The sequence below is a fragment of the Trifolium pratense genome, linkage group LG1 (assembly GCF_020283565.1).
Source record: "Trifolium pratense cultivar HEN17-A07 linkage group LG1, ARS_RC_1.1, whole genome shotgun sequence".
Lineage (NCBI taxonomy): Eukaryota > Viridiplantae > Streptophyta > Magnoliopsida > Fabales > Fabaceae > Trifolium > Trifolium pratense.
In genome coordinates this window covers 40,035,376-40,048,611 of record NC_060059.1, presented here as the reverse complement: position 1 = coordinate 40,048,611, position 13,236 = coordinate 40,035,376, and the positions used below count along the sequence as shown (strand labels likewise).

General features: G+C 33.4%; 3 protein-coding genes across 3 annotated transcripts; all 3 read right to left on the bottom strand.

Annotated features, from left to right (window-relative positions):
• Positions 1-1,645: 1,645 nt before the first annotated feature.
• On the bottom strand, positions 1,646-4,201 carry LOC123917272. The gene is made up of 3 exons (XM_045968949.1): positions 4,116-4,201; positions 2,313-2,711; positions 1,646-2,207 (listed from the first exon to the last, which is right to left on the bottom strand). Exons 1-3 carry the CDS (start codon positions 4,161-4,163, stop codon positions 1,998-2,000), a joined length of 657 nt encoding a protein of 218 aa, XP_045824905.1. The 5' UTR covers positions 4,164-4,201; the 3' UTR covers positions 1,646-1,997.
• Positions 4,202-5,371: 1,170 nt separating this feature from the next.
• Positions 5,372-7,694, bottom strand: LOC123917263. The gene is made up of 3 exons (XM_045968938.1): positions 7,650-7,694; positions 5,901-6,320; positions 5,372-5,782 (listed from the first exon to the last, which is right to left on the bottom strand). Exons 1-3 carry the CDS (start codon positions 7,692-7,694, stop codon positions 5,558-5,560), a joined length of 690 nt encoding a protein of 229 aa, XP_045824894.1. The 3' UTR covers positions 5,372-5,557.
• Positions 7,695-9,131: 1,437 nt separating this feature from the next.
• On the bottom strand, positions 9,132-11,823 carry LOC123917254. The gene is made up of 3 exons (XM_045968928.1): positions 11,726-11,823; positions 9,773-10,216; positions 9,132-9,645 (listed from the first exon to the last, which is right to left on the bottom strand). Exons 1-3 carry the CDS (start codon positions 11,771-11,773, stop codon positions 9,436-9,438), a joined length of 702 nt encoding a protein of 233 aa, XP_045824884.1. The 5' UTR covers positions 11,774-11,823; the 3' UTR covers positions 9,132-9,435.
• Between the last annotated feature and the right edge of the window lie 1,413 nt (positions 11,824-13,236).

The window sequence follows — 13,236 nt, the reverse complement described above, 5'->3', positions numbered from 1 at the left end:
CTTTTGTTTTCTTCTTTCCTTTTTTTAAAACATGATTTGTATTTTTTTTATTTGCGCAACCTTGACTATTTTTTTAGAGATATACAATAACATATTTCTAATTCCACAACAATCACGGGTTATGGAACATTTGATTAAAATAATATTAAATTTGTTAATTTCGTGCTAACTTAATTCTTTTTGAAATGTGTAGCTTTGTTCCACATGAAACTTTTTTGCTGTGCGAGTAAATCTTATGTATCAACTAATAGGAAAGTTTCAAAAGTATATTGTCAAATGATAGTGCTATATCTTTAATATATATATGAGATGACCCTCCCATTTTCAATTTTCAAGGATTTACTCATATTCTATCCATGACTCAATTTCAGATTTTAATGGCATTTTAGATTTTACTGTTGTTGTTTCTCAAGTTTAATGCAAAGGGCTCGCCGATGTTATTTTCAAATACATTCAAGCCTGACGAGGAATTCATTTTTGGTCTAGCATTGTTTCTGAATGTTAGTATATGTCTATAAAATATTTGTGGTATTATTAAGTGGTTGACTGATGTCACTAGATTTACCCTATGTGAAGTTGTTTTTCCTATTGAATATATAAGTGAAGTGATAATATATGAGAACTACATATTGTAATGTCTCCGCGTATATTTATTATGAGTTATCGATTTTGGCTTACTTTTTACATTTAAAATTTATTGATCAATGCAAAGTTGTAAAAAGAAAATTATTGCAAACCATATTTTTAAAATTGACAGTGATTAAGCTAAAGTGGTTAATCAACTTCATCTAAAATGAAAACATTTGGAAAAATTTAAGTTGGATTCCTATATTTTTAAAATTGATAGTGATTTCAATTTTGTCATATAAACTTGCAAAAATATATATGATGATGATGTCAACATCGATCTACAGCGATGATAATTTCATAATTTGTGAAAAATTTAACTATAGAATTGATTGATGAGCAGACATGATTTCCTATTTCTCAAAAAATGAATAGAACAAAACCATTGTTGCACCAAACATCTTTGAGTGAGCTCCTTTGTCTCTATTTTTTTTTTTACAATCCCGTTTACCCCTTTTTATTTAAAATAAAATATAGTAATGCATGTTTTTTTTTTTTTTTTGATAAGTATAGTAATGCATGTTTAATTAAACTCTCTTAATAAAACAAAGTCTAGCTCAGTCTTCATAAAAATAAAAATTTGGTCCGTCTATTCCAAAATATCATTTTTTTTGTCACAAATTAATTTTTGTTTTGGAATTTTAGTCATTTTTTAATGATATGAGATGTCATTTCTAATGTGAAAAGAGGGTTCATGTTGCTTCTTATATATATATAACAAACATTGTATTAATAAGGAGTACAAATTTTACACTAATTTTACGTTATAATTTTCTTTTTTAAAACTAATTTTATACCGTTAATCAATTTTAACCATGTATTTCACCAAATCATTCCACTACATCCCACTTCAATTATATGACATGGAAAAATTTTAGATTCCTATTAGATGTCAATGTAAAATTAATTTACACCGACATAGCATATTCGTTAAACTCTTTTTAATTATAAAAAATTTAATATTAATATGTTATTTTTTAATTGCATTTTTACCCGTGCTTGGCACGGGTCCGGATACTAGTTTGCAAAACATACTAATAAAACATGTGATGAATATGAATGCTCTAGCATTACTTTATACATGTTTAAATGTCAAAACATACTAATAAAACATCACAAGTCGCTGCACATATAGGTTACACGAATAATACTGATAAATTGCACCATTAGGTTTGTTTCATTCACTTGAATAAGAAGGGAATAAATAAAACAAGATGATTGAAAGTGGTTATTGATGTATGATAAACAAATGAAGACCGATGAAACAAGTTCAAAAGATTAACCCAACCACACTGTTTACATATTTTTAGAAACTTAGAACTCTACTATTTGTCTACCTCCTCGAACCAAAAGGTGTGCCATGTACTCATTCAGTGTTTGTTCTTTGCTTCTTCGAAAAAATTTCTCCAATACCATAGTAACTGCATTAGTCCACCATTTCCAACATGCCAAAGAAACAACTTTTGTTCTTCTGAGAACCATTCTGTAGTAAACTTGAGCAACACTTTCCATTTCATAGTAAACTGGAGCAACACAAAAAAGCCACACAAACCCAAACGCCGCCATTTTAAATCATTCACCTGTCAAGTGGCAACACATGAGCATATACAACACAAACAAGATAGTGATAGAAAGTAATCAACCAAGAAATTGTGGAACAATAAAATAATAATGCAACAATATACCTCAGATCGATGACACAAATCTAGGGACATCTCCTTCAAAAAATGAGCCACCATGCAGCCACTAAAGAGGCCAAGAATTGGTTGCCCACTTGTAAATAATGCATATGAAACATCGAATAAAAAGTTAAAGATGAAATATCCGAAAAGCAACCACTTTAATGCATCTTGAACAAGAAATTGAAGTCTATCTAGGAGTGTATACTGAACTTTTCTCCCTTGAAATTCTTGAACCAGACTTGGCATTGCTTCTTTGAATTTCTCTACCTTAAACTCATTAGGCTCGTTATGGTCTGCTGCCGATGCTTTAATTGAAGTGGTATGAGTATAAATTGTTTGATGAGGAAGATAAATTTCTGAGCGTTTATGGAAATAACAAGGTTGACATCGAAACGGCAGAAGCTACACAAAAAAATGACATAAGTAGATTGACTTGCACATACATGAAGAATAACATGTGTATTCAATATTTCCATCTAAAAGACATCTCCATTAATGTTGCTCTCAATTGATAGCACCAATTATAAAATTATTCTATTTTGTACCTTTACCACTTCCAAGTTATACCTCTTAACAACTAATCACCCAATGCTTATCCCCAGTGCCGTGCTCCTGACAACAACAAAATTGTTACCGTTCTCCTAAGCCAATATCTCCTTTTAACTTTTAAGTATCAGCTTATCCCTCTTCTTACACTATAACACAACTCCATAGAAACAAATAGTTGGGGTGCTCTAATGTTCTTTCAAAACTGAATTTGACAGTATTTTTTATCATTCATTTCTCTCAAAACTGAAGTTAGGGTGCTCTATCAGTGTTAAGAAGTCTCACATCAGTTGCGAGATGGCCTGAATACGTGTTTATAAAGTAGAGGTAATACTCACCTTACAAACTGGTTTTGTAAGGTTAAGTTAGACTCAACCCTCAATTCTAAGATGGTATCAGAGCCTCTCTATGATCCGTTGGGCCACCTGCTATCAAGTTTCTGATCGGGTCATCACCCATTTATATCCACGCTCTAAGCCCAATAGTGATGGGCGCGAGGGTGTATTAAGAAGTCTCACATCGGTTGTGAGATGACATGAATATGTGTTTATAGAGTAGAGACAATCTTCACCTTACAACCCGATTTTGTAGGGTTGAGTTAGACCCAACTTTCGATTCTAAGAATTGGTTATCATTCATTACTTGATATACCTATCCTACATGTTATACTCCAGTTTACCGATGATATGAGAGCAAGTCTAAGACCTAAGTAGACACGAGGCACGACGCGGACATCGACACGTCAAAATCGATAAAATTACATAATTCAACATAATTATGTGTGTTGGTATCGGACACAGACACATGTTTGACTCTGGAACACGTTAAGAGTTTCGAGCTTCATAGCCATATACACATAGTTCAACCTTCTCTCTAATCTAAATATCAATTGTAACCAAATTTTTCTAGCTTGTGAAAGCAAGTGGCATTTCCTTTTTAACCCTTTGCATCAATATTTTCATCATGCCAAAACTTCAACACCCTTAATCTGAATCAATGCCTCTCATATATCAATATTTTCCTAACTTTTAATTTGTTCACTCAATTACTAAAAAAAATAGTTATTGATTTTTATGACACAATTTTTATTTTTGAAATCCATATCCTTAGGGCACAAGTTACACGACACAAATATAAAACCCTAAAAGAAAAAACCAACAGAAACGTAGGTAGGTAGACAGCTAGACAAAACCTAAAATCATACCCGAAATAGAATGTTTAAGGTTGAGAAGAAGAAGAAGAAGAAGAAGAAAATTATACCCGAAACCTTAGAGGTGAAGGAATTGCAAGCAAAGACTGAGTCGCCATCCTTAATTTTTTCTTCACGGCCTAAAACCCTGTCATCATCGTGTTCTACTTCTATTGAGTGGACAATATATGGGCCTGGCCCAATTCCTTGTTGTAATTTTTTTAATTTTTTATAAAGGTGAATTGGATTGAGATTTTATAAGAGAGATTTACTTTTATCACCCTATGTCTTTCCCATTTTATGTTATAAAAATGATTTTTTTTTTTGAAAAATGTCGTTCCCTACTTAAGTAGCGGACGTTATAAAGGTAGGACTTTTTGGGGGGTGTTCGCTAAATAGCGGATAAAGGTATTTTAATAATTTCATAGGGCACGCGACAAATGAAGTAGGTTGGCAAAAGTGAATCTCTTTAAAAGATTATTTTGAAGATTTTAAATTATATTTTGTGAAATTGTATTTGTTTTGTGGAATTTTAACAAAAATTGTACCAGATTTGTAATCTATTCAGAACACATACAAGGAGGTCCCGACTTCTTACCACAAGCCATTGTCAGGATAAGAATTTAATCTCAACAACCACCTATGAAACTGTTGCCCAATATTTGAATTAATTTTTCCTAGCCTTCCAAATCAACCAAAGAACCGTATGTCAAACCAACAACAAACCTTTCAACCCGAGAACAGATCCTCTCCCGTCACATTTTTGTACAGTGAAATCCTAACCATTTATTCATTTTAATTATTGTAGCATTAATATTAAAAGAATAAATAAAGGGTGTGGATGAGCACTAGACCTCATCCCGTGAATAACTCACGGGAGAGGATATATACGAAAAGTACCTAAAAAAATGCACGTAAGTTTTTTCCGTTGATTGATCAGTCCTAAAAAGAAACTACTCATTGGCATTTCAATCTAATTATCACAACATAATAAATATAATCGACAATGAATAATAAATTAATAACGTAAGGAATTACTTCACTTATGAGATGACCTAAGGTTTATTTAAATGCGATGCATCAATAACTTGGTAGAAAGGACCACGGTTCGATCCCCTGCAACTGCATTTGGGAGGGGACTGAAACCACTTGATACCAGAACTCGCCCCAAACTCTGGACTACTAGGGCCCCCTTCCCCTAGGAACCAGAGGGTGAAAACCCAAACAAAAAAAAAAATGCTTCGTTTCTTCTTTTTGTCAAAAATTTAGGACTAAACCAAGATATTTAAATGTCAAAACAAACTAACAAAACATCACAAGTCGCTGAACATATATGGTTACATGAATAATGCTCATAAATTGCAACATTGAGTTTGTTTCATCAACTTGAATAAGAAGGGAATAAATAAAACAAGTTCATATGAAGAAGATGATTGAAAGCAGTTAGTTGTTGTATGATAAACTAATGAATGATGGATTAAACAAGTTCAAAAGATTAACCCAACCACACCACCTACATATCTGTAGAAAATTGGAAGCTGTACGTTGTATTCGTTTCTTGTTGTCTTTTTTTTGCATCTTTCAGAAAATTTCTCCAATACCAGAGTAGCTGCAGTAGTCCACCAATTCCAACAGAATAAAAAAAATGCTTCGGTTCTTCTGGTAACGATGTCGATATAAACTTGACCAACACAAAAAAGCCACATAAGCCCAAACGAATCCATTTCAAAGCATTCTCCTGTCAAGTGGTAAGGTAACACATAAGCATATACAACACAAACCAAATTATTAATTATTAATAGAAAGTAATAAATCAAATAACAGTGGAACAATAACATAATAGTACAAAAATGTACCTCGGATCGATGAAACCATTCTAGCGATATCTCTTTCATGAAATGAGCCACAACGCAGCCACCAAAGAGGCCAACGGGAATTACTAGTTCGCGATTTACTGAGAACAAATATATAGTAGCGAAAAAGGTAACGAAGAAATTTAGAAAAAGTAACCACTTTACAAGAAGTTGAAGTCCATCTAGAAGTGTATGCAGAGCTTTTCTCCAAGTAAATTCTTGAACTGCGTTTGGCATTGCTTCTTCTTCTTCTTCTTCGTGTTTTTCCTTCGTGACCACAATCTGCATCTTAAACTCAATAGGCTCATTATGGTCTGCCAACGATGCTTTAATTGAAGTGGTACGAATAGAACTTGTTTGATGCGGAAGATAAACTTCTGGCCGTCTACGGAAATAACAAGGTTGACATTGAAATGGCTTCGCCTGCACAAAAAAATGAAAAGTATTGCTACAAATGAACAAACATTGGGATGAATCAATGCAAGTTTGCAAAAATTCCATCAATTTCCTGCATCAAGTTAAGTAACAAAATTGTGGAACTACAACTTAAGTGAATTCACTGGCACATACATAAGGATAACCATGTATTCAAATTGACACAAACTTGAATTAATTAATATTATATGTTAATAGTCTTTCTTTCTTTTCTTTTTCATTGATCAAACACTAACCTAAGCACAAGATGTGTAAAAATTAGGTAGTCTTGTATATCCGGGGACTAAATAAAACAAACTAAATCCATACATAGGAACCATTACAAAGATCACTGTCAAAACATTCCTGCTGAGAAATTGTCCACTAAGTCATAGAAACAAACAGATGGGTGCTCTAATGTTCTTTCATAACTTAATTTGACAATATTTTTAATCATTCAATTATATATCCTACATGTTACCAATTGTTAGTTGGTTCAGTGGTGATTGACATTGGACTTAGTAAGGAGGACCACGGTTCAATCACCCCACTTGATGCTAGAACTAACCCCAAACCATATTAGGCGGTCTAGTGGTGGTGAAATATATATATCCTACATGTTATACTTTGGTTTACAGATGATTGAGAGCAAGCTCAAGACTTAGGAATTAAGCACCAACACCGACACCGGGCAATACATCGATACTGACACATTGAGACCGATAATAATTTTAAAAAATTACATAATTCAATATAATCGAATGAGTTGGTGTCATATCTGGTGTTACGCACCAACACGTGTTCAACACCAAAATACACCTATTCCGAAAAGTATTCATCGAATAGGACACATAGTTCAACCTTCACTATAATCTAAATAAATCTCAATTGTGTATAGCAATATGAAAGAGGTTTTTATTAAGGACAAATTTTTTGCCAAATAACTGCTTATAATCCAAGGGATTTACTACTTATGAGATAGTACTGGTTAATTTAAATGGAATCAAGAGAAAATATAAAATAAATAAAAAAATTATACTTTTGTTCTCTTTAAGTTAATCTAAAATTTTGTTTCATTTTAGTCATTTAACTTACAAACGTTAGGTCTAGTGAAAATAGCTCAATTGGTAGGAAGATTATATGTAAAATGCCGAGACTATTTCACCTTAAAATAAAATTTTAGCCACTAGACCTAAAGTATAAAGAGTCGCTTAGTACATGTTAGTATGCTAAATAAAAAAATAAAAAAAAAACTCAGGAAATTATTTGAGTTGTTTTTTGTTGTCGATAATAGAATGTTTATTAAGGTTGAAAAGAAGAGAAAGAAGAAAATCATACCCGAAACTTGAGAGAAGGAATTGAAAGAAAAGACTGAGTCGCCATCCTTAATCCTAAAACCCTGCCATGCATAAATTCATCAATATATATATATATATATATCATCGTGTTTCTATTGGGTGGAAAATATACGGGCATGACCCTAGTGTTTTTTACGAATAGTTGTTGTAACTTTTTTTTTTATTAAACATTGTTGTAACATTTTGAATGGGTTGAGATTTTGAAAGATTATTTTGAAGAAAAAAAAAAGATTTTAAAATATATTATGGAATTTTAACATAAATTTTTAAAAAGGTTAAATATAATTTTAGTCCTTTAAATATTCAAAATTTCACTTTTAGTCATCTAATTTTTTTTCTTTCGAATAATTGTCCCTCTAAAATTTTCTATTTTCAAAATTTGTCCCTATTGTCAAGTAAGGCTAACGGAAGCTCACGTGACAAACTGACTAGACCAATTTTAAATGACTTGGATCTGACTTGTCATGTTTGGGTGGCATATCCTACTAAAAATTATATTTTTTATTAATTAAAAATGTTAGAGTTTTTTTTTTTGTCTTAGATGAATTGGTAATTTACTGAAAACAAAGTCACATATAATTGTGAGATCCTGGGTTCGAACCCGGATCACGACGTCCGGCCTAACAATTTTGATATTTTTGCGAGTTGAGTTAGGAGTTATAAGACTTTAAAATGTTAAAGTTATTAAATAAAAAATGAAATGAATCCATAAGTTTCTGAAATCGAACAAAATTTTGTTTTTTGTAACCAAAAGAACAAAATTTTCTTTTTCCAATGGATCTTTCCTATTGTCTACTACAATCTCTCAATTGCCCGGATTTAAACGTTGAGAGCTAAAAGAAAAAGAAAAGAAAAAATACAAAAAACAAAATCAATGTTTTTTTTTTAAGGAATATTTCTTCATCCCTAAGTGTTAATGTTGTGATATTTCTTCATCTCATCATCTCTTGCCCATTTAGAAACCAGAATCATCATTCTCACGAAAAAGAAATTAGAATCATTGTTGTTTATTGCAATAATAACAACTAGGTTTTAGGAATTAGGATTGATTTTTTGTTCTTAAAATGCTAATTTTGAGTAGTAACCTAGGAAGCACCGACACTCCTTAGATTTAGGCGTGTCCGTGGACACGTGTCGGTGTCCGACACTGAGACCTACGATTACACTAAATTATATCATTTTTCCAAATTTTTATCGGTGTCGGCGTGTCAGTGTCCATGTCGTGTCTGGTGTCCGTGCTTCATAGGTAGTAACCACATAATACAAGCACAACTAAGACGAAAGATTCTCATATAAAGATTCTCATATAAAAATGTTCAAAGCTTGTGAAGATACTATTTGAAGTCATTGCGGTGTTAAAGACTCCAATTACAATGGTTTTCTACCTTAGAAAAGACGTTGAAAACATTGTAACTGAGTCTATTAATTGAATGAATTTCTATTAGAGGCACACAAGAAACACTAATATCAATTTCTAGATTTTTAAATGGCAATACATATCATCAAAACAGCACAATTTGTTCCTCATCTATGGTTACATGAATGATGCTCATAATTTGCTCCATTAAGTTTGTTTCATCCACTTGAATCAAAAGGGAATAAATACAACAAGTTCATATGAACATGATGATCGAAAGTGATTAGTTGCTGCGTCTAATACTACTGAAGGATATACGAAACAAGCTCAAAAGATTACCTAATCACATGAACTACATATTTGTGGAAAATTGAAGTTTATGTCAAAAACTTAGAACTCCAATATCCATCTATGCTTCCAAACCCGAAGGTGTACTCATTTCTTGTCTATTTTTTGCATCTTCCATAAAATTTCTCCAATGCCAAAGTAGCTGCATCAATCCGCCATTTGCAACATGCAAAAGAAACACCCCGGGTTGTGTTGAGAACCATTTCGATGTAAACTTGACAAGTACAAAAAGACCACACAAGCCCAAACGATGCCATTTCAAATCATTCTCCTGTCAAGTGAAAACCCATCAGCAGATACAATATAGCACAAACAAGATCATTAATAAAATGTAACAAACAAAGAAACAAGTAACGTGATGGAAGTGTGGAACATTAACACGATAATGCAAATTTTACCTCGGATCCACGAAACAATTCTAGTGATATTTCCTTCAAGAAATCCGCTATAAGGCAGCCGACAAAGAGGCCAACGGGAATAATCAATTCTCGATTTATAGATAATGTATATACAACATCTGATAAGGTGCTAAAGATGAAATATACAACAAGAGACCACTTTAATGCCTCTGGCACAAGAAGTAGTAGTCTGTCTAGAAGTGTATGTTGAGCATTTCTCCAAGGAAATTCTTGAACCGAGCTTGGCATTGCTTCTGTGAGTTTTGGTATTGCTTCCCTGAGTTTCTCCTTCATGATCCCAATCTGCATCTTCACTTCATTAGGCTCATTGTGGTCCGCTGCTGATGCTTTAATTAAAGTTGTATTAGTATAAAATGTATGACGAGGAAAATAAGTTTCTGAGCATCTACGGAAAGGACAGGGTTGACATCGAAATGGTTGACCCTGCACAATAAAATGAACGAACATTGGGATGATGTCAACTTACAAAATTCCAATAATTCCATCCTATGCTAAGTTATAACATACTCCCTCCAGACTCCAGTCCTACGTATTTGAGAAAGTTGGGTCAATTGGACCAAATACATTAACTTTTGTTGGCCCAACTTTCTCTTATAGGACCAAAGGGAGTAATTCATAAACTGTTGGAATTGCAACTTAAGTGGAATCACTTTTACAAACAATATGGATAACCATGTGTATTCAAGATGACACTGCATTATATTTAAGAAGTAAAGAGTCACTTTGGTTTTTAATATAAGACGCTATCACAACAGTCCTTAAAACCATGTATCGAAATTACAAAAATATACATTAATGTGTCTTCTGTTAGTCCGTTTGGTCCTCGAATATGTCTTATATTAGTCAACTTGGTCCGTATATATAATTACTAATAAAAGATACAGTTATGGATGTTTTTGTAATTTTAATGCATTTAAAGACTATAGTGACATCGCCTCATAAATTAAGGGATTAAAATGATTGTTTACTCTATATTTGCCATATATTTACTCGTGATATGGTTAAAACTCAATTTCCCCCAAATTTTCCTAGCTTGTGAATTTAAGTGGCATTTCCTACTTAACCCTTTGCATCAATATTTTTCATTATACCAACCAAAACTTCAACACCTTTATTGAATCAATGTTTCTGAATTCTATGAAGTACAAACAGTCCTTGGATTAGGCATGTGTCCGACACCGACCTAACACTTATGATTACATTGAATTATGTCATTGTATCATTTTCTCAAATTATTATCAGTGTCAATGTATCAGTGTCCGTGTTGTGTCCGGTGTCCGTGCTTCATAGCTTACATATCTTTTTAGGATACTTGGATTAGGCGTGTGTCCGACACCGACCTGACACTTATGATTACATTGAATTATGTCATTGTATCATTTTCTCAAATTATTATCAGTGTCAATGTATCAAGTGTCAATGTATCAGTGTCCGTGTTGTGTCTGGGGTCCGTGCTTCATAGCTTACATATCTTTTTAGGATAATATTGCTAATCAGTCCTAAAAAGACACTACCCACTTGCATTTCCATCTATCCACCATTGTATCAAAACTAATATAGATGACAATGACAATTCATAATAATGCAAGGAATTCACTACTTTTTTTTTTTTTTTCTTTTCTAGTAGCCTAGTGGCTAGTGGCTAAACCCACACACTATAAGTGTGGGAATTCCGAGTTTGAACCCCCGTGTGCCAGCAATAATGTCACTGTAGCTACAAATTGAGCTACACTTACGGACGGAATTCACTACTTATGACCTAAAGGTTAATTTAAATGGAATCATAGAGAAAAAAAAACAACACAGAAAGAACTTAATTTCAATAATACAATTTTGTATGAACAACAGAAACTTCAAACATTATTTGACTTGATTTTTGTTCTCAATAATACAATGTTTTAAGGTTGAAAAAAAGACATAAGGAAAACATACCCGAAATTTGGGATTTGAAGGAAGTGTAAGAGAAGAGAGAGTCAGCATCCTTAGCTTCTTCAGCAACAAAGTCTGCAACGCAATTCATCAGTATCGTGTTTCTATCGTCTTTGGTGACAAGATATGGGCCTGGCCCAATTTAACTGCTCTATGTCTAAAAAAACATATGCTAATTGTTATACACACACCCTACAATATTTAATGACACCCCGTGCTATTTTTTTTGATAAGTTAGTATAATTCACACGTGACTGATCGAGGTAAATGAGAAATCTCTCTACAAATTTTCTTTCATATGCACTGATTAAGATATAAACACTGAATCAAATGATTAAGGGATAATATTTACTATGTGTGTTACACATTTGTTGGTTACCTCATGTTTTTATTAAACTAACGGTCCATTTAATTAGTAAAATGATCATGTTTACATGTGTTATAAGCGCACATGTTAAAAATACTTGAAATAGTAATTAAGTTTTGGATAAGACAATCTTTGACTTCTAAAGTGATAAAGTTAGGGGTGGCAAAACGGGTCAGGCCCGCCGGGCCGACCCGTTTGACCCGCCATTTTTTGCGGGCCGGGCTGAGGTTTTCGGCTCGCTACCTTAAGGTGGCCCGCCCCCGCCTAACCCGCCTAAAAAACGGGGCGGGAGGGGCGGGGCGGGTTAGCCCGCGGGCTTTTAAATTTTTTTTATAATTTTTTGCTTTAATTGAAAATTGGGCTTGGAATGAAAGTCCAAATCTCAATCCAATGTTCTCTCATATAAAACTTCACTTCCACCGTATGCTCCCTTCTTCCAAAATTAGGTTTCATTCATTTCATCCGCCGTTTTCTCCCTTCTTCCACTTCGCCCCGTGATACTCAATCCACTCCACCGTCGTTCTATTCCATCAAGCCACCGCTTTTGTTTTGTTCTTCTTCCTTCTCCCTTCTATCACTACGACATCAACTGAAGCATCATATGTTTATGACATAGATGATGATGAAGATAATTGATGAAGTGTTTGTGATGGAGAGCTTTTGAGATTGATTAATTGCTGCTAGTTTTTTATGTTTTGTGTCCCTGAATTTCCTTAACTATGTTGTGGTCTTTGGCTTTTTGGTATTGACATAGTTGTAATTTTTTGAGCCATGTTTTGGTGGAACTGGATGCATCACAGGCTGTTTGCTTGTTTCAAATGGGAATTATCACTTGCTAGTATTTATCTTTTTATCTTATATTGTAATGAATTATTTATTAACTTAGTTGATGTTTCTATTAGTTTAATTAAGGGTAATTGTAAGAAATTACTTATTAACGTTTCTTGTAGTATTTTTTTTAACATCAACTAGGAGGTAAGAATTGTGAAGTTATAATTCAAATAGTTAAAAAAAATATATATATTTGGCGGGCCGGCCCGCCAACCCGCCAATAAACGGGCGGGCTTGAGTTGTTGAGCCCGGACACCTAAGTTGCCCCGCCCCGCCCCACTTTTGGGCGGGCTTAAACGGGGCGGGCCTAAACGGG

Excerpts from the sequence above, each read along its gene's own strand:
- LOC123917272 (XM_045968949.1), bottom strand. The coding sequence starts at position 4,163 with ATGGCGACTCAGTCTTTGCTTGCAATTCCTTCACCTCTAAGGTTTCGG. Across the intron at positions 2,712-4,115 it reads CTTCACCTCTAAGGTTTCGG|CTTCTGCCGTTTCGATGTCA; the intron begins GTATAATTTTCT and ends TTTTTTGTGTAG. Across the intron at positions 2,208-2,312 it reads ATTTGTGTCATCGATCTGAG|GTGAATGATTTAAAATGGCG; the intron begins GTATATTGTTGC and ends GCCACTTGACAG.
- LOC123917263 (XM_045968938.1), bottom strand. The coding sequence starts at position 7,694 with ATGGCGACTCAGTCTTTTCTTTCAATTCCTTCTCTCAAGTTTCGG. Across the intron at positions 6,321-7,649 it reads TTCCTTCTCTCAAGTTTCGG|GCGAAGCCATTTCAATGTCA; the intron begins GTATGATTTTCT and ends TTTTTTGTGCAG. Across the intron at positions 5,783-5,900 it reads AATGGTTTCATCGATCCGAG|GAGAATGCTTTGAAATGGAT; the intron begins GTACATTTTTGT and ends ACCACTTGACAG.
- LOC123917254 (XM_045968928.1), bottom strand. The coding sequence starts at position 11,773 with ATGCTGACTCTCTCTTCTCTTACACTTCCTTCAAATCCCAAATTTCGG. Across the intron at positions 10,217-11,725 it reads CTTCAAATCCCAAATTTCGG|GGTCAACCATTTCGATGTCA; the intron begins GTATGTTTTCCT and ends TTTATTGTGCAG. Across the intron at positions 9,646-9,772 it reads AATTGTTTCGTGGATCCGAG|GAGAATGATTTGAAATGGCA; the intron begins GTAAAATTTGCA and ends TTCACTTGACAG.